This window comes from Canis lupus, chromosome 12 (assembly GCF_003254725.2).
Source record: "Canis lupus dingo isolate Sandy chromosome 12, ASM325472v2, whole genome shotgun sequence".
Taxonomy (NCBI): domain Eukaryota; kingdom Metazoa; phylum Chordata; class Mammalia; order Carnivora; family Canidae; genus Canis; species Canis lupus.
The window spans coordinates 28,097,210-28,122,088 of NC_064254.1; the positions used below are offsets into that span (position 1 = coordinate 28,097,210).

Genomic DNA, 24,879 nt, shown 5'->3' on the forward strand with positions numbered 1-24,879 from the left:
TCAGCTCAGGTCTTGATCTCAGGGCAGAGGACTCGAATAAACATTTTTTCAAAGAAGACATATAGATGGCCAACGGGCACATGAAAAATAACTTAACAGCACTAATCACCACCACAGAAATGCAAGTCAAAACCACAATGAGATATCACCTCACATCTGTCAGACTGACTTACAAAAAGGCAACAAATAACAAGTGTTGGTGAGGTTGTGTAGGAAAGGGAACCTTTGTACACTGTTGGTAAGAATGCAAATTGGTGCAGCCACTATGGAAAACAATATGGAATTTCCTAAAAATATTAGAAATACCACACAATCAAGCAGTTCCACTTCAGGATATTTATCTGGAAAAAGTGAAAATACCAATTCAAAGAGATATATACACTTCTATGTTCATGGAAGCATTATATACAATAGCCAAAATATAGATGCAATCTAAATGTCCATGGATGGATGTATAAAGAAGATGTGATATAATATGCAATGGAATATTACTCAGCCATACAAAAGAATGAAATCTTGACATTTGTGAAAACATGGATGAACGTAAAGAGTATTATACTTAGTGAAATAAGTCAGACAGAGAAAGACAAATGTATGATTTTATTTACATATGAAATCTAAAAACAAATGAACAAAGCAAACATACGCATAGATACAGGGAATAAACTTGGTTACCAGAGGAAGGAGGGCTGGGTGTAGAGGGCAATATAGATAAAGGGGATTAAGAAGTACACATTTCTGGTTATAAAATAAATAAGTCATGGGATATAATTTACAACATAGGGAATGTAGTCAGTAATATTGTAGCAATTTTGTATGGTAACAGTTGGTAACTAGACTTGTCATGGGATCATTTAATAATGTATAAAAATATCATATCTCAATGATATACATGTGAAAATAATAGGATTTGTATATCAATCATACTTCAATTATAAAGAAAAACAATTCATATTCTTTATTTTATATTTATATTTTTATATTTTATACTTATAAGGAATGAGCATTAACAGGGAGAAAAAGAGAATTGACATATTCCAAATCAAATGACTCCTTTGAATAATAAAGCATGAAAAAATTACATCTCTGCCATTGACAGGACCAATGAATATATATGATTTAGAAATACTAGAAATATCATTTAGTTTCAAAATAAATAAGCACAATATTACTTATAACATTAGATGTCAACTTAAGTCTTAAAATAACACAAATAATGAAGGCAAAAAATAGGGCAGATTACCTTTCTGCTTATAATATCCAATTGCCTTCAAAATATTTCTCCTAAAGAATATCTTGTTAATGGCTATAATTCTCATTCTTATTATCGTGATACTGACTATATAAAGAATGAATTTGGAATTTAACATATACAATTTGAAATATGTCATCATTTGATTTAGTAAATTAAATAAGACATATCGAAACATATTCAACATGTCAAAATACTTAACATAGGAAAAAATCCAGATTAAAAATTTTTCCAATAAATCGATAGGAATATAAACTTACATATAATGATTCAGACAATGTTAAAAAAAAGATATAAAGTAAGTAGTACAAGGTCTTTTAAAATAAATTTTACTGATGGCTAAAATCAGCTGGAAGTGGGGTCCAGTTATCTACCAAAATTTACATAGCATAATAAAGATATTAATTAGTATTTTTTGCAGTGTTTCAGAAAGCATAAGCATTTCTTAAGCCAAAACTGAAAACATGAAGCATAACCAACAAAAATTCTAAAACAGTTTTACACCCCTGAAAAATCATATATACAGGAAAACAAAGATTTGAAATAAGTCAGAAAATATGTTTCAATATACAACTATATCAAATTCAATATTCTCCATATCTTACTCTCATCTACTTACCTGGATCAATTGGGTAAGTATTCATTATGGTCCATAGTCTTGTGGCCCTTGCTGATGGAAAGCTACTGATTGAAGTGTCAGATGCAGGTACTGTATGAGTTTGTGTAGAAATGACATCTGTTCTTTGAGAGATGGGAGGTAAATGGGTAATTCTCCCTCTTTCATCACCACAGAAAAGCCCAGTGGAGCACGTCTGCAAATGATAATTATCATAATTAAGCTCACAGTTTCTTTGTCCCCGAGAGAGAACTTTTTAAGTTAGTTTTGAGGTTTTTTTCATAGTCACATTAGATAGCTCAAATCATAGTTCTATTTTGCTTGGAAATAAAATCTCTACAGTAAATTTTATCTGTATTTAAAAATTAATCTAATCCTTCAAATTTTGGATATACTCAATTGAATGCCTAAATTTATTCTTAAATCCTTTAATTTTAAGCCAAAATACTACTTTACATTTCTTTTGAGGATATTTTTTTTCCAATGAAAAATTTGTACTGTATGGTAGTCAATATGGATCTAAAAGCTTCATTACAAATTATAAACTTTCTGTTCTAAATGTCATATTTAGTTGGAAACTAATATAAAATGCAGTGTATGCAACAGAATTTGAAAACATTCTCTTGTGATGTTTGAATCATTTTAATTTGTATTGGCTTATAAAGCAATGATCCTTATATGGTTTAGTTTTATGTGAATAGCCTATTTCTGCCATACACTTATAAGATAATGTCTGCATAAAGAAATTGTTTTTAGCTTATAGGGAAGAGAATTGTGATGCTTATATAAATAAGTGCAAAATGTATCAGGGGATTCTCCTTTAAATGTAGAATTAGGGCAGCTCGGGTGGCTCAGCAGTTTAGCGCCGCCTTTAGCCCAAGGCCTGATCCTGGAGACCCGAGATAGAGTCCCACGTCGGGCTCTCTGTATGGAGCCTGCTTCTCCCTCTGCCTGTGTCTCCCTCTCTCTCTCTCTCAATCTCTCTCTCTGTGTGTGTGTGTGTCTCCCATGAGTAAATAAATAAAATCTTTAAAAAAAGAAAAAAGAAAAAAAAGAAACATAAATAAATAAATAAATAAATAAATAAATAAATAAATAATTAAAACCTAATTGTACTTTTTGTAGATTTGGAACTTTATGAAAATACAATTCAGATATTATTTAAAAATGGTTATGCATGCCTATTTCCTAATACTAAGGACTTATTCAAAAGGTATCCCTACTTCACTGTACTAGTGTTTGTCCAAGACTGTATCTAATTTACACAAAATGTAAATTTTGCTTTAGATATCTTTTTGTCACTTGTTTCAGTTGTAAATTCTGTATTCACTTTAAACCAACACCTGAAGGTATTTATAAAGTCAGAGGATTCTTGATGTTATATAACTGCTATAAAAATATAACATATAGAAAAGAGTAAAAAAGTGAAGCTAGAAGTGATAGAAGAAACAGCAAGAAGAAACATGTTCTATGATTCCACATATTAAGGACCAAGAGAGGGATGCCTGGGTGGCTCAGTGGTTTAGTACCTGCCTTCTGCCCAGGGTGTGATCCTGGAGACCTGGGATCGAGTTCCATGTCAGGCAACCTGCATGGAGTCTGCTTCTCCCTCTGCCTGTGTCTCTGCCCCCCCCGCCCCGTCCCCGCCTCTCATGAATGAATAAATAAAATCTTAAAAAAAAAAAAAAGGACCAAGAGATATGTCCTTTTCTCCACTCAAGGGTAAGCAGCAAACCTTGGTAAGAATTCACAGATTAGTGAAAATGTACAGAAAACTAAGATAGAGAACAGAATGCCAATATGCTACTTTATGGTAAAAATGTAGCTATTATACATCTCATAAATATTTGCATGGTCAACATTTTCCTTCTAAATAACAACCAGAAGTCATTATTAACTAGTCTGAGAAATCACCACCACAAGGTTAGAGAATCCTCAAATGCCCCATGAATAACAAGTTTTCTTCATGACAGCATTGTTACACAAGAATCAGAGATTTCCTTGATGTACATTAGTTTAGAACATGTAAAACAAGGTGATTCAAATGTTTAATGATGTAAGGCAAAGATATTACCATAAGAAATATCTGGAATACTTGATATTCATTGACTAACTATACTTAGACAGCTTTACATTGGCACTGCTAATATTTGTCTCTACGATTCTGATATGTTCTCTAATGTTGTCAACTCTTTTATCATTAAATACGTTAATACATTCATTCTTCCAGGTGACACTAAAGTCTAGCAGCTAGGAAGCCATACTTTCTCACATCTTTAATGTCTAGGCTCACATCCATCATGTGCTGTTCTCAGAGTTTAAGTCTTAAAGGTGAATTTATTTTCCTAATTCAGAGTTTGATAGGAAACATCTTGGTATATTCCCAAGTACCAACAATTAAAATCATAAAACTTTCTTAAAAATTAAATGCTCTTCCAAATAAATTTTAATATTTTGTTTGACCTCTCCCCCAACTGTCTTCTACATGTGTGTTGCACGCACCACACACACACACACACACACACACACACACACACACAATTTATCCTAGAGAAACTTCTTTATTTTCCTTAGTTAAATTCTAAACCACATGATAAAGCTTACTACATGTTTACTAAACCTATTTCTTCTTCCTCTTGGACTACATGTCTTAGTCATTCCTGTGTTTATGTGTGACCATGTGATTTATTTCTAACCAATGAAATGCAAATGGTCATGAATTGTGCCACTCTCAGACTGATCCACAAAGAGTTTGCTATGTATGAACTTCCAGTCTCTTCCTCTATGTTGTGACTTTGAAAAACACATGATAATGAGGGGGCAGCCACAAAAGGAAGTTAACCCAGATCCAGGGATCTCTCTTTGAAAGACAATATTTGAAATCAGAAACACTCACTTGGACTTCATATGAATGAAAAATAAATTTAATCTAGAATAATTTTAGAGTTTATTGTCATACCAACCAGCATTGCCTTAGTAAGCAATCAATCTTTCCCTCATTTGGTAATTCTGGTAATATTTTTTGTTAGTTACAAGAAAATTAAACCAAACAAAATACCTCATAAATGGTTGTACATTCCTTTTTCCATAACTACTTGATTGCACTGACAGATATAAAGATTCCAAATATTTAGCTTTAATTCAGTAAACCTTAATTTTGTATATTTCCTCCCTAACCTCACAGTTTACTTATTTTGCCAATACATCTCTCATTCACTCACCATTCATTTGTCAAATATGTATTGAGTACTTATGAATAGCATAATGACTTACTTGCTGATATTCATTGAAATGTAATATGCACCAAGATGAAGATAGTCATTTCTATTTTTTCTTTCTGAATCTGTATTTGAGGAGTACAATGCAGATAAAATCTTTTGAATGAGAGCTTTATGAGAATAGGTCATCCACTTCCCATGGACAATGTGTAAGCTTCTATGTCTTTACTCAAAGATTTATTGATCAATTACTAAGTGTCAGTGATTGTTGCAAGTGCTAGGAATAAAATAATGAACAAGATAGGCAAGGTTTCTCCCATTATATAGCTTGTATTTTAGTAAAAGGATCAGAATTAATTAATACCAATTAGTAATAAGTGACTTAAAGACAACATTTTGCAAGATAAGTAAAAGGAAACAGAGGGAGGACTCTTTTAGACAAAGTTACCAGGGATGTCTTCTCCGATCAGGGATCTGAATTAATGTGATCCCTGATCTAAGAAAAGAGCATCCAAGGCAAACAGAATGGTGGTACAAGGCCCTGAGGCAGGAACATGCTTTGTATGTTTGAAAAATAGCAAGGTGGGCAGTGTGAAAAAAGAGATTAATGGAAGGCCACCAGTGGATGGAAGTGAGGTCACAAACATAGGCAGGAATGAGATCATGTAAGATACTTTGTTATTGAATTTGGAATTAATTCTCAGAGCAGTGGGAAGCCATGGAATATTTGACAGAGTAAAAATATGAAATGGTTTGATTTATATTATGAAAGGATTAAGTTAATGTCATGTAGATAGTAGACTTTTAAGGGAGTTTGGAGCACAGGAAAGAATGGAAGCTAGGATACCAGTTGGAAGCCAGCAGTAGTCTAGGTAAGAAATAAAATATATTGGCCTGGAGTACAAATGGTGGATATTGTGACTATAGGTTATTTTCAGGATGTATTTGGAAAGCAGAGCCTATAATATATGCTGATAGATTAAATGTTTGGAGTGGAAAAAGAAAGTGTAATTAATGATTCCTAATTTTTTTTTTTAAGATTTATTTTTAATTTTATTTATTCATGAGAAACAGAGAGAGGCAGAAACACAGGCAGAGGGAGAATCAGGCTCCATGCAGGGAGCCCGATGTGGGACTTGATCCCAGGTCTCCAGGATCACGTCCTGGACTGAAGGTGGTGCTAAACCGCTGAGTCACCAGGCTGCCCCCTAAGTTTTTATTTCTATCAGTGGGGTGAATAGTGGTGCCAGTTACTAATTTGAATAACACTGGTGAAAACCAGTTAGGAATCAGAGGTAGATCAAGATTTTTTAAAGTACTTTAAACTTGATAAGCTTATTAGCTATCCAAATATGAATATAGAGTAGAAAAATGGAAATATGAATATCTTCTGAGGCATAATTACCCTGAAATCATTTCAATTAAGTAAGAAATTATTATTTAAAGGAAACTAGTATTATCTCATAGTCCTTTCTAATTCTCCAGTTGCACAGCTAAAAAAAAATGGCAAAGCCTAGACTCATATATAGGCCTTGAAGCTCCAGAATCTATACTCAACAGTCACTATGCCTCCAGCTACATCTTCAACATTTGTTATAAACAATTCTACCCTCTAGTTGATTGTTTTAGATAATAAAATTAAAACATTCTTCTACTCTACCAGCCTAATGAACATCACTGTCAATTAAATTTAATGATGACTAACAATGTGTTAAGATCCAGGCAAAACAACATTTATTCTTGAAATGAACTTACAACCCAATTGATTATTATTTCTTATTCTATTGACAGTATTTATATTTGAAGACATAATGTGCTTCATCCTCATATTCTACTTGAAGTGATGAGTAGGTAATACAGCAAAGAAAAAAAAAATCCCAGTGGTAATGATCAGTTTCATATCAATCTAATTCTATGTTTTTTTCTACTTTCCTCAGAACTGATAGGCCAAATTTACTCTTTAAAGTTTCACTAAAGTGGGATCCCTGGGTGGTGCAGCGGTTTGGCGCCTGCCTTTGGCCCAGGGCGCAATCCTGGAGACCCAGGATCGAATCCCACATCGGGCTCCCGGTGCATGGAGCCTGCTTCTTCCTCTGCCTGTGTCTCTGCCTCTCTCTCTCTCTCTCTGTGACTATCATAAATTTAAAAAATAAATAAATAAAAAATAAAGTTTACTAAAGTAATTGACAGTTTGAATTTTTCCAACACTATCAAAATATACATTATTAATATACTTCATTGTTTATATAGCAAACTACATAATTTGTGGAAACCAGTGTAAATGAAAACATAGAGCCTCCTATTGAAAAATGATTTTTTAAAAGATTTTATTCATTTATTTTGAGGGAGAGAGAGAGGGAGTGAGGGAGAGAGAGAGAAGAAGAAGAAGAAGAAGAAGAAGAAGAAGAAAGAAGAAAGAAGAAAGAAGTAAGAAGAAAGAAGAAAGAAGAAAGAAGAAGAAAGAAGAAAGAAGAAAGAAGGGGCATGGATAGAAGCAGAGGCAGAGAGAGAAGCAGACTCCCCACTGAATGGGGCTTGATCCCAGGATCCCAGGGCCATGACCTGAGCCAAAGGCATAAGCTGAATCAACTGAGCCACCCAGGTGCTTCCAAAAAAGGTTAATTAAGTCAACAACAGCAGGATATTAAAGTAAGTATTGTATGTGGGGGGGGGGTGAGTATCTTCTAATGGGTAGGGTCTTGTGCAAGTCACATATCCATGATGTTTGCTGGTTTATAATATGAATTTTGCCAGATTATATAAGTGGATTTATCTACCTGCAGCTGGAGACTCATTGAAAATTTGCTCAAGGTGATATTTGCCTTTTTAGATTGAAGTATCTTTTTGATAATTGGAAGAAACAGTTCAGATGACTGTTAATGCTAAATTCATGACATGGTGCTCCTTGTAGAATTTAAAGGAAACATCAGGCAGAGCAACCAATATAAAACAACTAAGCAAAATTCATTTCTAATTGGTATAGGCTTAGTTACCTCATCAATTACAGTTCTAAGAAGCAATAAATTCTTCCTAGTTTCATATAGACTGAAGCTTTAGATTATTCTAATTGGAAGTATCATGTTTCATTAGGAAAGTTTCACTAAACTGAAGTTCTTTTTAAATAATTTCTGCTTTCTGGCAAACTTTTGCACCATTTACATAATTTCCAATTCTATGAAAATTTTACTACATAAAATCTACTGCAAGAAATTCTCAGGTCTCATGTTACAAATCAATGTCCAGTCACAAAACCAATAACCAATAATTTACATCTAGTTAGCATACTCTCATAACTTGTTTGTTAGATAAAGAAAAAAAAAAAAAAAACCTTCCAAGTTGCTGATTCATTGTTGTTATCTTATTAAGAATATTTGGCAGAATTCTGTCTGTGGTTCTCAAACTGGATTAAGAGATGAAAGGTAAAGTAAGTGTCAATATGAATGTGAGAATAATATTTGCAGATAGATTCATTTACCCACAAAATAATAAAAGAATCTATATCAATGATTGGAGATCAAATATTAAGAACGCTGACATAAATTATATAATATTGAGATACTTTGTGCCATCAAATTGGACTAAATAAATATTTCTAGTTTTTCTAGAATTTCCTATATAATATCAATATATGGAGTCCATACCAATAATTAGAATTGTTTTTTGTATGACCATTTGTACACCAATTTGACTTGTATGTCTTATCAGCATTCTAAATGTGCCTCTGACCACTCTCCACTGAACATCCTATGACTGAGACATATAGTCGGTGGTCAGTAAGCATTTGTGGGAAAAAAAATAAAATACCTTTGAAAATGCATTTTATCTAGATACTTCCCCATTTCCTTTTTCCTATGAACATAAAACTCCATGTTCTTAAAAAAAAAATCACGTAAGAAATTAGGATTTTGGAATAGTAGTCTGATGAAATATCCCTGGGATTTCCAAACCCTGAAGACTATGGATGGTCTACATGACCAGAACTTTACACAGACTTAGTATTAACCTTGTCAACTAAAAAGTATGTAGTCTAAGCACTCAGTTTCCAAAAATAAAGTCTCTTCATGTAGTATTCTAAATATGACCGGCTCCCTCCAGTGGTGATCATCTAAACTGCTCCCTGGAGGCTAGGTCCGTGGTCAGACCTGATCTAACCGTGTCCTCTGTACAGAACTCATTTGAATGGATGCACATAGATAACTCTACAGATGGTATAAATTATCCCTCTGCCTGGGCTGTGCGTGCACTAATGCTAGCTGGATACTAGTGCTTATTATCTATCTCAAACATCTATGAAAAATGCGGCAGGCTTTCAAGAAACACACAGCACTAGAGTTATTTTCTTCCTGCATGATGACTTGACAGAAAATGACAGGAATTCCCACTTCCTCATTGTGCACTTATTTCTCTTCTTCCTTCTTTTAGGTGAAAATTGTGGCTGGGTTGGCTACCTATTCCTTGAATTTGATGCATCAAGTGTTTCTCTTTTCTTTTCTTTTCTTCTCTTTTCTTTTCTTTTTCTTTTTTTTCTTTTCTTTCTTTCTTTCTTTCTTTCTTTCTTTCTTTCTTTCTTTTCTTTCTTTCTTTTTCTTTCTTCTTCCTTCCTTCCTTCCTTCCTTCCTTCCTTCCTTCCTTCCTTCCTTCCTTCCTTCCTTCCTTCCCTCCTTCCTTTCTTTCTCATCAACATCATCAACACCTCTCTCTCTCTCTCAAATCTTAACTAATACATCCAGAATGGCTTCTGAGTATCCTTCCTGGAACTCTGCAATATGGTCCTCTTTTTTATATTAAATTCTAGGTTATCCAAAATATCCTTTTGTGAATATTTTAAGTGTCCATTTCTATAGGAGGTTTATGATGAAGATTTCTGTCTGCAGCGTGTGGCTTAAAGCCCTTCAAAAACCTTTTTAATGTGTTGGTCAGTTGTTGTTCAAATCACCTACTTTTCTTTCTCTCAAATAAGGTTAATGATTAAAAATAAAATCCTAGACCATGAACAAAACCTATGAATCCATAATTCAGAAAGCCATGTAAAGTCTGAAGAACACTGAGAATTTGTAGACTTTTCATCTAAGTAGAAACACAGTAGCCCTTCATTTAAGTTTTATGGTGTAAGATAAGCACTTCTGCAATGTCTGATAATGAAACCTCTACTTTCTTGAAGTGAGGTCTCTACTTGTTTAGAAGATAACTTTATTTTCTCTCATTGAATTTGGCTACCAGATCTTCAGGGGATTTGCTTCAGTGGAATTTTATCTGAAAATACAGGTTCATTGCTTTTCTATACAATTCTAATCTTCAGGGACAATTTCTATGGGAAGTAATGAATAAAGGGATAAAGTTCCTGAGGACTCTACTGAGTCAGATATTTTCCTTGAGCTGGCCATTGGAAGACATTCAAGAAAGATAAGTAGAAAGTACAGCTCAGAGGAGAAGTCAAGATTAATACTTGACTAAACAAATGTTCAGGCAACAGGTATTATTGCAGAAAGTTGATGAGGCAAGAAGTTAAAAAACACTGTTTTAGAGGCAAACCCTCACTGTTTTTAGAGGCACTGTATTTACAAACTACAGAATATGTGCCAGTTATTTTTTATTTATTATTTTATTATTATTCTTAAAAGTATTTTATTTGAGAGAAATAAAGCATGAGCAGATGGTAGGGGCGGGGTTGAGGAACAGAAGGAGAAACAGACTCCTTGCTGAGCAAGGAGTCCAAAGCAGGGCTGATCCTAGGATCCTGGAGGATCATGACCTGGGCCAAGGATAGACAAGTCTACTGAGTCACTCAGGCCCCTCTAGAGTTATCTTTTAAGATAAGAGTCTGACCAGGACATTCTTAGCTTAAAAAATTGTCAGTAGGTTACTACTTTCCTAGGAAAAAGTAAAAACGATTTAGCCAAGCACACACAGCCACTGGTAATTTCTAAAAATATATTCTTATCTCTTATACCTTTTTCTTTTTCAATTACTAGTTCACATATATTGTTTTCCTTCCTGATTCCCACTACTGCTGCATATTCCCATCCTGAAGCTAGGTAACTCAACTTTTTTGATTCAACTCAACATTCTCTTGGAAATCCTATGTTCCTTATGTATTTTTAAAATGTATCACTTCTGTGCTTTCATGAAATATTGTGCAGACCTTAATTGCAGCTATTATCTGTCATAGTGTGATTGTTGTTAGACATGTTTTGCACTTCAAGTAGACTATAGCTTTTTAAGAGCAAAAACCAGTCCTTAAGTGTCCAGCTAGTGTGAGAGATCATAGGCTAGTAAGGAATACTCTTTGGGAGCCTGTAGCATAAGTCTATGTAAGTTTACTTCATGTTAGGTTAAAAAGAAGGGAATAATAGTTTTCATGAGTTGGAAGCTCAAAAACCTTTGATCTAGTCAACTCAAATTGATCAGATATGTTGAACTGGAGTCTTGAGACAAGATCTTCATATTACTTGGTTCCACTGAAGTTCATGGGTGACATAAAAAAAAAAAAAAAAGCCTGAGGAGTCCAATGGGTCTACAATTTGAGAACTAAGTTTTAGTTACTAAAATAAAAGTATAATTTGATAAGTAAGCTATATATTGGAATATGAATTATATATGAAAATAACTCAGACCATGTGCATGAATCATATATTTCTATATATTTATAATAAAGATATTTAAACCTATTAATAAAGATATTTAAACTTTTTTTTCCTTTTTATTTACTAGTAAATGCACCTGTACATGAAAAACATATTTTTTGGACTTATAGATAGATTGCAGTTATAATAAATTTGCTTTGAATACTTTTGTAATGTTTGCACATTAAAAAACCCAGAAAACTAAAAATCCAGATCAATTTTTAGAAATAAAATAATTCTTATAACAAAAACATATTATATTTTGATAGAATGTATATACAAATAGAATACCTCAAAATTCTAAGCGGATAGTATTTTATTAACTTTCTACAATGAATTAATTCAATTACATGTCAATTATGTTGATTCTAATGGGAGAGGTACTAGTGAGTTTTTTTTTAATAAATTTATTTTTTATTGGTGTTCAATTTGCCAACATACAGAATAACACCCAGTGCTCATACCGTCAAGTGCCCTCCCCAGTGCCCGTCACACATTCACCCCGACCCCCAACCCTCCTCCCCTTCCACCAACCCTAGTTCATTACCCAGTTAGGAGTCTTTATGTTCTGTCTCCCTTTCTGATATTTCCCACACATTTCTTCTTCCTTCCCTTATATTCCCTTTCACTATTATTTATATTCCCCACATGAATGAGAACATATGTTTGTCCTTCTCCGATTGACTTATTTCACTCAGCATAATACCCTCCAGTTCCATCCACGTTGAGCAAATGGTGGGTATTTGTCATTTCTAATAGCTGAGTAATATTCCATTGTATACATAAACCACATCTTCTTTATCCATTCATCTTTCGGACAACACCGAGGCTCCTTCCACAGGTTGATTATTGTGGACATTGCTGCTAAAAACATCGGGGTGCAGGTGTCCCAGCGTTTCATTGCATTTGTATCTTTGGGGTAAATCCCCAGCAGTGCAATTGCTGGGTTGTAAGGCAGGTCTATTTTTAACTCTTTGAGGAACTTCCACACAGTTTTCCAGAGTGGCTGCACCAGTTCACATTCCCACCAACAGTGCAAGAGGGTTCCCCTCCACATCCTCTCCAACATTGGTTGTTTCCTGCCTTGTTAATTTTCCCCATTCTCACTGGTGTGAGGTGATATCTCATTGTGGTTTTGATTTCTATTTCCCTGATGGCAAGTGATGCAGAGCATTTTCTCCTGTGCGTGTTGGCTGTGTCTATGTCTTCCTCAGTGAGATTTCTCTTCATGTCTTTTGCCCATTTCATGATTGGTTTGTTTGTTTCTTTGGTGTTGAGTTTAATAAGTTCTTTATAGATCTTGGAAACTAGCCCTTTATCTGTTAGGTCATTTGCAAATATCTTCTCCCATTCTGTAGGCTGTCTTTTAGTTTTGTTGACTGTATCCTTTGCTGTGCAAAAGCTTCTTATCTTGATGAAGTCCCAATAGTTCATTTTTGCTTTTGTTTCTTTTGCCTTCATGGATGTATCTTGCAAGAAGTTACTGTGGCCAAGTTCAAAAAGGGTGTTACCTGTGTTCTTCTCTAGGATTTTGATGGAATCTTGTCTCACATTTAGATCTTTCATCCATTTTGAGTTTATCTTTGTGTATGGTGAAAGAGAGTGGTCTGGTTTCATTCTTCTGCATGTGGATGTCCAATTTTCCCAGCACCATTTATTGAACAGACTGTCTTTCTTCCAATGGATAGTCTTTCCTCCTTTGTCGAATATTAGTTGACCATAAAGTTCAGGGTCCACTTCTGGGTTCTCTATTCTGTTCCACTGATCTATGTGTCTGTTTTTGTGCCAGTACCACACTGTCTTGATGACCACAGCTTTGTAGTACAACCTGAAATCTGGCATTGTGATGCCCCCAGATATGGTTTTCTTTTTTAAAATTCCCCTGGCTATTCGGGGTCTTTTCTGATTCCACACAAATCTTAAAATGATTTGTTCTAACTCTCTGAAGAAAGTCCATGGTATCCCCATGCATAGGGATTGCATTAAATGTGTAAATTGCCCTGGGTAACATTGACATTTTCACAATATTAATTCTGCCAATCCATGAGCATGGAATATTTTTCCATCTCTTTGTGTCTTCCTCCATTTCTTTCAGAAAAGTTCTGTAGTTCTTAGGGTATAGATCCTTTACCTCTTTGGTTAGGTTTATTCCTAGGTATTTTATGCTTTTGGGTGCAATTGTAAATGGGATTGACTCCTTAATTTCTCTTTCTTCAGTCTCATTGTTAGGGTATAGAAATGCCACTGACTTCTGGGCACTGATTTTGTATCCTGCCACGCTACCGAATTGCTGTATGAGTTCTAGCAATCTTGGGGTGGAGACTTTTGGGTTTTCTATGTGGAGTATCATGTCATCGGCAAAGAGGGAGAGTTTGACTTCTTCTTTGCCAATTTGAATGCCTTTAATGTCTTTTTGTTGTCTGATTGCTGAGGCAAGGACTTCCAGTACTATGTTGAATAGCAGTGGTGAGAGTGGACATCCCTGTCTTGTTCCTGATCTTAGAGGAAAGGCTTCCAGTGCTTCCCCATTGAGAATGATATTTGCTGTGGGCTTTTTGTAGATGGCTTTTAAGATGTTGAGGAATGTTCCCTCTATCCCTACACTCTGAAGAGTTTTGATCAGGAATGGATGCTGTATTATGTCAAATGCTTTCTCTGCATCTAATGAGAGGATCATATGGTTCTTGGTTATTCTCTTGCTGATATGATGAATCACATTGATTCTTTTACGAGTGTTGAACCAGCCTTGTGTCCCGGGGATAAATCCTACTTGGTCATAATGAATAATTTTCTTAATGTATTGTTGGATCCTATTGGCTAGTATCTTGTTGAGAATTTTTGCATCCATGTTCATCAGGGATATTGGTCTGTAATTCTCCTTTTTGGTGGGGTCTTTGTCTGGTTTTCGAATTAAGGTGATGCTGGCCTCATAGAACGAATTTGGAAGTACTCCATCTCTTTCTATCTTTCCAAACAGCTTTAGTAGAATAGGTATGGTTTCTTCTTTAAATGTTTGATAGAATTCCCCTGGGAAGCCATCTGGCCCTGGACTCTTGTGTCTTGGGAGGGTTTTGATGACTGCTTCAATTTCCTCCCTGGTTATTGGCCTGTTCAGGTTTTCTATTTCTTCCTGTTCCAGTTTTGGTAGTTTGTGGCTTTCCAGGAATGAGTCCATTTCTTCTAGATTGCCGAATTTATTGGCGTATAGCTGTTCATAATATATTTTTAAAATCGTTTGTATTTTCTTGGTGTTGGTAGTGATCTCTCCTTTCCCATTCATGATTTTATTAATTTGAATCTTCTCTCTCCTCTTTTTAATAAGGCTGGCTAATGGTTTATCTATCTTATTAATTCTTTCAAAGAACCAACTCCTGGTTCTGTTGATCTGTTCCACAGTTCTGGTCTCTATTTAATTGAGTTCTGCTCGAATCTTTATTAACTCTCTTCTTGTGCTGGGTGTAGGATCTATTTGCTGTTTTTTCTCTAGCTGCTTTATGTGTAAGGTTAGCTTTTGTATTTGAGTTCTTTGCAGTTTTTGAATGGATGCTTGTATTGCAATGTATTTTCCCCTTAGGACTGCTTTTGCTGCGTCCCAAAGATTTTGAATGGTTGTATCTTCATTCTCATTAGTTTCCATGAACTTTTTAATTCTTCCTTAATTTCCTGGTTGACCCTTTCATCTTTTAGCAGGATGGTCCTTAACCTCCACGTGTTTGAAGTCCTTCCAAACTTCTTGTTGTGATTTAGTTCTAATTTCAAGGCATTATGGTCTGAGAATATGCAGGGGACGATCCCAATCTTTTGGTATCAGTTCAGACCCGATTTGTGACCCAGTATGCGATCTATTCTGGAGAAAGTTCCATGTGCACTTGAGAAGAATGTGCATTCAGTTGAGTTTGGATGTAAAGTTCTGTAGATATCTGTGAAATCCATCTGGTCCAGTGTATCATTTAAAGCTCTCGTTTCTTTGGAGATGTTGTGCTTAGAAGACCTATCGAGTATAGAAAGAGCTAGATTGAAGTCACCAAGTATAACTGTATTATTATCTAAGTATTTCTTCACTTTGGTTATTAATTGATTGATATATTTGGCAGCTCCCACATTCGGGGCACATATATTGAGGACTGTTTAGTCCTCTTGTTGGATAGATCCTTTAAGTATGATATAGTGTCCCACTTCATCTCTCACTACAGTCTTTGGGGTAAATTTTAGTTTATCTGATATAAGGGTGGTACCCCTGCTTTCTTTTGAGGACCATTCGAATGGTAAATGGTTCTCCAACCTTTTATTTTCAGGCTGTAGGTGTCCTTCTGTCTAAAATGAGTCTCTTGTAGACAGCAAATAGATGGGTCCTGCTTTTTTATCCAGTCTGAAACCTTGCGCCTTTTGATGGGGTCATTAAGCCCGTTCACGTCCAGAGTTACTATTGAAAGATATGAATTTAGTGTCATCATGATATCTATTCAGTCCTTGTTTTTGTGGATTGTTCCACTGGACTTCTTCTTAAAGGGGAATTTTAAGAGTCCCCCTTAAAATTTCTTGCAGAGCTGGTTTGGAGGTCACATATTCTTTCAGTTCCTGCCTGTCTTGGAAGCTCTTTATCTCTCCTTCCATTCTGAATGAGAGCCTGCTGGATAAAGTATTCTTGGTTGCATGTTCTTCCCATTTAGGACCCTGAATATATCCTGACAGCCCTTTCTGGCCTGCCAGGTGTCTGTGGAGAGGTCTGCTGTTACCCTAATTCTCCTCCCCATAAAAGTCAGGGATTTCTTGTCTCTTGCTGCTTTAAGGATCTTCTCTTTATCTTTGGAATTTGCAAGCTTAACTATTAAATGTCGAGGTGTTGAACGGTTTTTATTGATTTTAGGGGGGGATCTCTCTATTTCCTGGATCTGAATTCCTGTTTCCCTTACCAGATTAGGAAAGTTTTCAGCTAGGATTTGTTCAATACATATTCTGGCCCTCTGGCCCTTTCTGCACCCAATTGAATGTAGGTTTTTCTTCCTCAGGCTGTCGTTTATTTCCCTTAATCTATCTTCATGGTCTTTAATTGTTTGTCTCTTTTTTCCTCAGTTTCCCTCTTTGCCATCAACTTGTCTTCTATGTCACTCACTGGTTCTTCCACCTCGTTAACCCTCGTAGTTAGGACTTCTAGTTTGGATTACATCTCATTCAACTGATTTTTAATTTCTGCCTGAGTAGCTCTAAATTCTGCAGTCATGAAGTCTCTTGAGTCCTTTATGCGTTTTTCTAGAGCCACCAGTAGCTGTATAATAGTGCTTCTGAATTGGCTTTCTGACATTGAATTGTAATCCAGATTTTGTAACTCTGTGGGAGAGAGGACTGTTTCTGATTCTTTCTTTTGAGGTAAGGTCTTCCTTCTAGTCATTTTGCTCAGTGCAGAGTGGCCAAATGCAAGTTGTATTGGGAAAAGGAGAAAAAGAGAGGAGAGAAAGAATGAAAGAAAAGAAAAAAAGAAAAAAGAAAAAAGGAAGAAAAAAAGGGAAAAAGAGAAGAAAAAGAGAAAGAAAAATGAAAGAAAGGTGAAAAAAAAAAGGGTGGGGGAAGCAATCAGAAATCAAAAAGAAAAAAAAAAAAAAAAAACCACGGTGGAGTATCTTCTGATTCTGTATACTTTAAGTCCCTTGACTTCCCCCTGGAACTTGGCCATCCAGCTGGTCTTCTTGGGGAGGGGCCTGTTGTGCTGATTTTCAGGTGTGAGCACTTGGGGGAGCTGCTCAGCCCCTGCCTGGTCCAGGGCTCAGTGGGGGTTGTTTACCCCGTGAGGCCCCTGGAGGAACAACCGCAGTGGCGGGGCCAGCTCTGGAGCCCTGGAGTCAGCCCCCGCAGTAACCCCAGAGCTCTCCGTCTGCAGGGCCTGGAGGCTCCGGGCGGGGCCGCTGATCTGCTCAGCTCGGGGCAGGAGCGTCCTCGCTGTCCTGGGCCCTCCCGGCCTCTGCCTGTCCCGAGGGGAGGCCGGATCCCGGGCTGTGTCCCGGCGCCCTGTTCTCCCGGTCTGCGCTGTTGGATTCGCGCTCCCGCCCCGCAGCCCCCTCCGCGGAGCCGCCTCCGAGCCCCCCAAGCTGCTCCCGCCCCGCAGCCCCCTCCGCGGAGCGGCCCCCGAGCCCCCCGAGCTGCTCCGGGTCCCGCCGTGCGCGCTGCAGCCCTTAGGGAGCTCGGCGCACTCTCCTGGGCGCGCAGTTGCTGTTACTGTCCCTGGGAGCCCGAGGGCATCCTCGCCCTCCTGGGTCCTGCTCCACCTCCCCGCGAGCCCCTTTCCGCCGGGAAGGTCGGTGCAGCTCCTGCTCCTCCGGGACGGGGCTCTCCTGTCCTGGGGACACTCGCCCCGGCCTCAGCCCGGCTCCTCGCGGGGCCCCTCCCCCTTGGAGCCCTTTTGTTTCTTTTTCCGCGTCTTCCTACCTTGATAGAAGCGCAAACTCTTCTCACTGTAGCATTCCAGTTGTTCTCTCTTTAAATGTCAGGCAGAATTCGTAGATTTTCAGGATAATTTGAAGGTTATCTAGGTAATTTGGTGGGGACAGGTGATTTGGGGACCCTACTCTTCCACAGTCTTGCCCCTCTTCCTACTAGTGAGTTTTTAACAGTATATGTACATATTGGGCTTTGAATGCAGAGATAGTTTCAATTTTAAAGTTATTGTCTTGACTGTGGCACAGTTCACGTTGGAAATAACACTGATTTTAATTTAAATTAAAATAATGTGTGTTCGCTTGGATTTAATTGAGTTCAACACAAAAACCTTGAGAATCTACTCATACCAGAATCATTTAATAACTATTATATTCACTACGTGTGAAAAATATTAGTGTGACCTGACATAACTAAATCCCTGAGATTCTAGATGCCAACAACATCCTCTAAATTGTGGTTTCCAAATTCTCCTCTCACCCTAAGTCTGCTGTCTATGAATCACCAGTCCTAGAATCTGATCCCTGAACCATAGTAGGTAAAAGTATAAGAGACATTAAAACATTTCAGAAGTCAAATACGCTGGACTAATTAACTATTTCAGAAAGAACTGATGAAACTAATAAAGGTTTACAAATGTAAATATCCAGAATTCTCTATTGTCATTTGAGAGCTGGCAACTAAAAAGTTATAACTGTTTCTTACCACTGAATACCTATACTGTTCAGGGCATCTTTCCCCAGTCACAGAATGTTTGACTATGGTTCATGAGAAAAGACACTTATTTCATGGTTAATTTCCTAATTCCTACAATGAAAACAATGTCTTTATTCTCTGAATCCATATAATTCTTATTTGTTTGCACCTATGCCACTTACCTCTTTCTAATCTGTTATAGTTGTTTCTATGCATGTCTTATCTCCTCTTGTTGAACTTCTTAAACTGCATTTCAATTAATTGTTAATATAAGTCCAGTAATACCCATATACTAAGTGCTAAAAGAATATATGTAATAACAGGGTCTTTTAAAACGCTACACCCTCACATCCCTCCATTTGCGCTCCTTGAAAACAATCTGCTACCTTCCGTACCTACTCTCTGTGGGGCAACTTCAATCTATACTCAATCATTCTTGTCAACACTTGTCCTTTGGGCTTGCTCTCCTGTTGGAACTTTTTTCTGAAGCAATTTAATCAAATCAAGTGGGGCTCTCTATCTTTATTTTGACATCTATAGCATTATATATATATAAATATATATATATTTATATATGTGTGTGTATATATATATATCAAAACACATTTTTTTAAGAAATATCATTTGTTTGTCCATCTTTCCTTGGACTTCCAAACAAAATATGCCAACCTAATAGCCACGGTGTGTGTGACACAATGATTCACCACAATATTGGCCATTTTATACTTTTTTTAAGTATATCATTTAAAACACAAAGGTACAATCTTCATTTTAAAGCATTAATTAGGATGACTTTGGAACACTACTTAGCCTATTTTCTATAACATACTGGAACAATGCATATTATTTCTCTCCTTGTAGATGGAAGTGGATTAGGCTTCTAGTTTGAATGTTTTGAAGCATTATGGGCCTATGCATACAATTCTCCCTTTTCTTGGGAAATGCAAGTACAAATGACACGAAAACAGTTACATAAGACAAAAAAAAAAAAAAAAGTCAAACACTATGGTACAAGGATACCATCTAACACCTAAAATCAATCAAATGCAGTAAGCAAAATATGCTTTTTTGAACATCAGTGCCCCCTGAGCTGCATGGAGAGGAACAAGCAACAGGTCTTATTCTTCCTTATAGATTGACTCTTTTCTTAGTTTCATTTATTTTTAAATAAAGGGGGGGCGGACTAAACCAGGTGTATTGATTGTGAATTAAAGAAGACTCCTAGACCACAAGGGAAGCACTAAAGTGGCAATCAGTGGCAATACCAGAAAAAGCAATGAAACAGAGAGATTGGTGTTTATCATAAAAAAAATGCAGTAGATGTGTGTTATCATATTTCTTCCTGCTGCCTAGCCTGCATTTAATTATTTATAAAATAAAGTGGCAGATGTAAAATACACAGCTCCATTTGTTATAATGTAAGAACCATGAGAAATAAGAAATTTTAGTGTAAATATATAAGAGAATTTTTGTAGAAATTATATGAGTGAAATCCTTTTTAGTGTGACTGTGTTTGCCAAGAGAAATTTGAGCATAGCTCAGAGTAAGAAGATCTGGAACTAGAGTTGAATACAGAATAGAACCTTTCTGATCTACCAGCTATGCATAAGTGTTATAACATCTCTATTTCCATATCAGTAAAATAGGGACAACACTGATTCTTATGTCACAATGTTTTTTTAAACACTAAATGAGATAATGCATCCCAAACACTTAGCAAATAGTTAATGCTTCACCAATGAAAACTAACTTCAGTGGTAGCTTATGGATTAAATGGTATTTTACATCACTTTATTATTATACAAAGCAATTCATTATACCTTTAACGGTATATAGCATTGCATCTAATCTGTATTGCAAATTTATTAAATGGTGAGTATCAAAATGTTGTAGTCTCATCCATGTTCTTGTTCATTTGATAAATAAATATTTATTTAGAATGAATCTATTATGTGATATCAACATGGAGAAAAGAGGTAATAAGATGTGCATAGTTACTGTTCTAATGGAGGTTATGATGGGAGAGGAGAGAACAGAACAGGGTGGAGAGGGGGCAGACAGAAGGGAAGAAGGGGAGAATTTGGTCACATTTTAAATATAGAGACCCTATAAACAATTGTTGGATTACAATTTTGGCAATTGCTATGAAAACTAATTATAAAATGAAAGTTGGAAATAGTACATTGCTTTAGAAGATAGTGGCAATTCTGACATAACTTATCATACTTTGCCATACAACACAACAATTATCCATTCCTCTGGTATTTACTAAAATGAACTGAAAACTTATGAATGCACTAAAGCCTGCACACATGTTTATGGCAGCCTTATTTATAATTGCCAAAACCTGAAGGCAATTGAGATGTCCTTCAGTGGGAAAAGAGGTAAACTGTGGTACATTCAGGAAATGGAATATTATTCAGTACTAAATAGAAATGAGCCTTTAAACCATACAAAGACATGGAAAAAAAATGTAAATGCATATTATGAAGTGAAAGAAACTAATCTAAAATGGCTATTATATTATTCCAACTATATGACATCCTGGAAAAAGAAAAACCAAGGAGACAGTAAAAAAGATTAGAGACTGCTGAGAATTAGAGGAATGAGAGGGATGAATGAAAAAAAATTTAAAAAAAAAGAGAGGGATGAATGAGTAGATGAAAGGATTTTCAGGACAGTGAAAATACTCTGTATGATGTTTTAAAAGTGGATACATATCATTATTTATCAAAACCTATAGAATGTACAATACCAAGAATTAACCCTAACATAAACTACAGACTTTGGGTAATAATGTTGCTCTCTAATGGTAACAATTCTGGTGGGGGATGTTGATAGTGGGGGAGGCTATAGAATAGGTTTTGGAATTCAGCCTATACTTTTATTTTGAAAAGCAGTTCTATAATATCCTCTAACCACGCCCCCACCAAAATTACATAGAGATATTTATCTTAATAATAAGTGTTTAAAAGATATGGTGTAGAGGAAAGAATATCAGTCCAAAGTGTGGGCATTTTAACATCTGTTCCCCAGGGTGCCTGGGTGGCAAGGACGGTTAAGCGACCAATTCTTGGCTTCAGCTCAGGTCATGATCTCAGGGTGGTGAGACAGCACCCACCTCAGGCTCTTCACTCAGCACAGAATCTGCTTTAGATTCTCTCTCCTTCTCCCTTTGCCCTCCTGCTTATGCACTCTCTCAATCTTTCTCTAAAATAAATAAATAAATCTTTAAAAAAAATAAAATTCTGTTCCTACCTCTCCAATGGGCTAAAAATGCTATCTTAGGTGATTTTGCAGCCTCATGCTATAGATTTGGAAACTGAGGGTCAAAGAAATTTCCATCTAACAGTGTCTAAAACGTTAAGCCCTATTCTCCTCTGTGGCAATATATGACACCAAGAATATTGTAAGTTTCTAAAATATAAACATTCCTCCTCTAGCCACGTTTAAACAAGACACAGACACATAAAGATAAGAGGCAGACAACTACTACCCATATTATCTAAATAGTTCAAGAAGGTAATCATAATTCTACTATACTTCATTTATCAATATTAATGACTATTTTTAAAGATTTAGATTGTACATAATGGCTGTGTTACATGTCTATTATATAAATTGTAGGACTACTCGCTATTTTCAATATTCTATTTCTGAAAATATTAACTGCATTTCCCATAATAAATCATATTTATTTGATACAGAGGAAATCCTCTTTGCATTGTTAAAATACATGCTTTTATTCAAATTTGCACCTTCCCTCCTTCTCCAAAACCATTATATACTTTGGTTTATAAAATACTAAGTGACTGCATTGCTTAGAATGCTTATAACATATATCTCTGCCTATGGTGAGACTAGTCCTGAGAAGCAGATTTTTTAAAACTGGCTGTTATACATTTAACATTCTCACTAGCAGTACTGAGCTATCCCTCAGAGTAGACTTCCAATATGCGATACAGATGAAGACTTAACACTTTTGGAAATACCTTTCTAACCCTTGAGGGTAAGCCACAATCTTTGTCCTTGAGAAAGCTCTTCTAATGACTACTGAGTATTACTCAGGGTTTGTCAACTGCCTTATTATTTTTAACCTTAGTACTACATTATACTAGTTAATGTCTTCATTTCCTTCACCATACAGTTTCCTGCATTTTGAAGCCATTGTTGACTACTATTTTATCCCCTACACATTCATCTCCTTCACTCAGAGGAAAACTCTCTTTTGGTAAGAAATTGAAACTTATGAATTTTTATATTATTTTGAGGATCTAGTAGAGTGTTCTGTATACAATATATACTCAGAATATGTTAGGGCAAAGCTTCAAATTTCCTTTTTTATTTTTCTTATTTTATTTATTTATTCATGAGAGACACACAGAGAGAGAGAGAGAGAGAGAGACAGAGACACAGGCAGAGGGAAAAGTAGGTTCCATGCAGGAACCAGATGTGGGACACGATCCCGAGACTCCAGGATCAGCCCTGAGCCAAAGGCAGGCGGTAAACCACTGAACCACCCAGGCATCCCTTCAAATTTCCTTTAAAAGGAACATTGCTTTTGTTTGTTTGTGAATTCAAACGTTTGCATATAGACCCTAATTTGAATGTAAGAATAGTGTGTATTCACATGTATGATTTCCAAGTATTTTGTTATGGTGACTGTCCAAAGGATGTGCTTTTTTTTTATATATATTTTTTGACTGATCAAATATATAAATAACTTGAGCTAAAATATGAAGAAATGTCAAAGCAATAAAACATCTCTTTTTAAAAAAGAAATTATGAATTTAAGCACTGCATTTTTGCTTACTTCTTATATGGAAACACGTACATTTTAATTATTTAATAGGATGAATAATTGGATCTTGAACATAGTAAATACTTGTAAATATTCATTAACAATATCAATGACTTTATATCATGAAAAATAAACACCAGAACCATAGACAAACATCAAATCAATCAGTCTATCTTGCTATACTGTGTATTGCTTTTTAGGTCTATTTTGAAGATGACATTTAAAAATCAGACACTGTAAATAGACTGTACTGCTGTAGAACTTGAGCACTTTTTTCCTTAGAAAATAAATTTTTCCTCCCCACCATTTTGTTCAATACAAATACCGCTTCTATACTACATAAAGACCTATTTTAATTTAAAGAATGTAATTAATACTTTTATTGACTATCATTTGCAAAATGCAATAAGTATGACCTATCGACAGTCATCAGTTAATGTATGGATCAATACGTTTGGTAGAAATTCACTTACTGATGAAGAAATGAGCAATGCTGATCAAATTAAAAAGAGGAAGCTCATTTGTCTTGAATTTTCTTAACAAATCTAGGACATATAACAAACTGCATTCTGTCACTCAAATTATTTTACAGAGCATTTGAATTTTAGAATAATGTAAGTACTTTAACGTTTTGATTTACTTTTATATATAATCAGATCTGCTAAAAAGAACAATCTACACTAATTATCAGTTTGTCAGAGACTCTCACAGCTCTAAATATTATAAAAACCTGAGAGTTCAAGTCTTTAATATTATCTATCAAAAATTAATTCTCAGAAGTAAAGAAAAAAATAGATTCCCATTTCTCTATCCAGTAATGGCTATTCACTTCTCAAATTATTCTTCATTATCAAGCAAATAATAATTGTAGCAATATTAATTTTCTCTAATCTCACAAACATACAGCTGAGTTAACATTTCTATATGACAATGTCATTAGTGAGGATTTTAAAAATAGCCTCAATAGAAGGAACATAGAAAGGATATGGCATTTTTGAAGATCTCTTTGAGGAAGAAGGATATTAGAGAGAAGCTTAGGTTGACCTAAACAGACTTAATGTAAAGAGAACTGCTACAAATTTTTTCAATAAAAGGCTTAATAGTTTGTAAGTTTTGCTATATATCATTATCATCAGAAATTCAGTGCTCATATATTCCCAATAATTTGATATATTTTAACACACTTTAACACAGATTGCATGTGATACTGTACCAAGTGGTATACTTATTTGTGCAAGATAATT

At 35.6% G+C, this 24,879-nt stretch overlaps 1 protein-coding gene across 1 annotated transcript in view; it reads right to left on the bottom strand.

Moving 5' to 3' along the window:
• Window positions 1–24,879, bottom strand: part of EYS (eyes shut homolog) — a 1,522,493-nt gene that overhangs the window by 724,129 nt on the left and 773,485 nt on the right. The window contains exon 22 of the mRNA XM_025419151.3: window positions 1,872–2,064. Coding sequence (XP_025274936.3) covers window positions 1,872–2,064 — 193 coding nt within the window. The remainder of the gene's footprint in view (window positions 1–1,871; window positions 2,065–24,879) is intronic.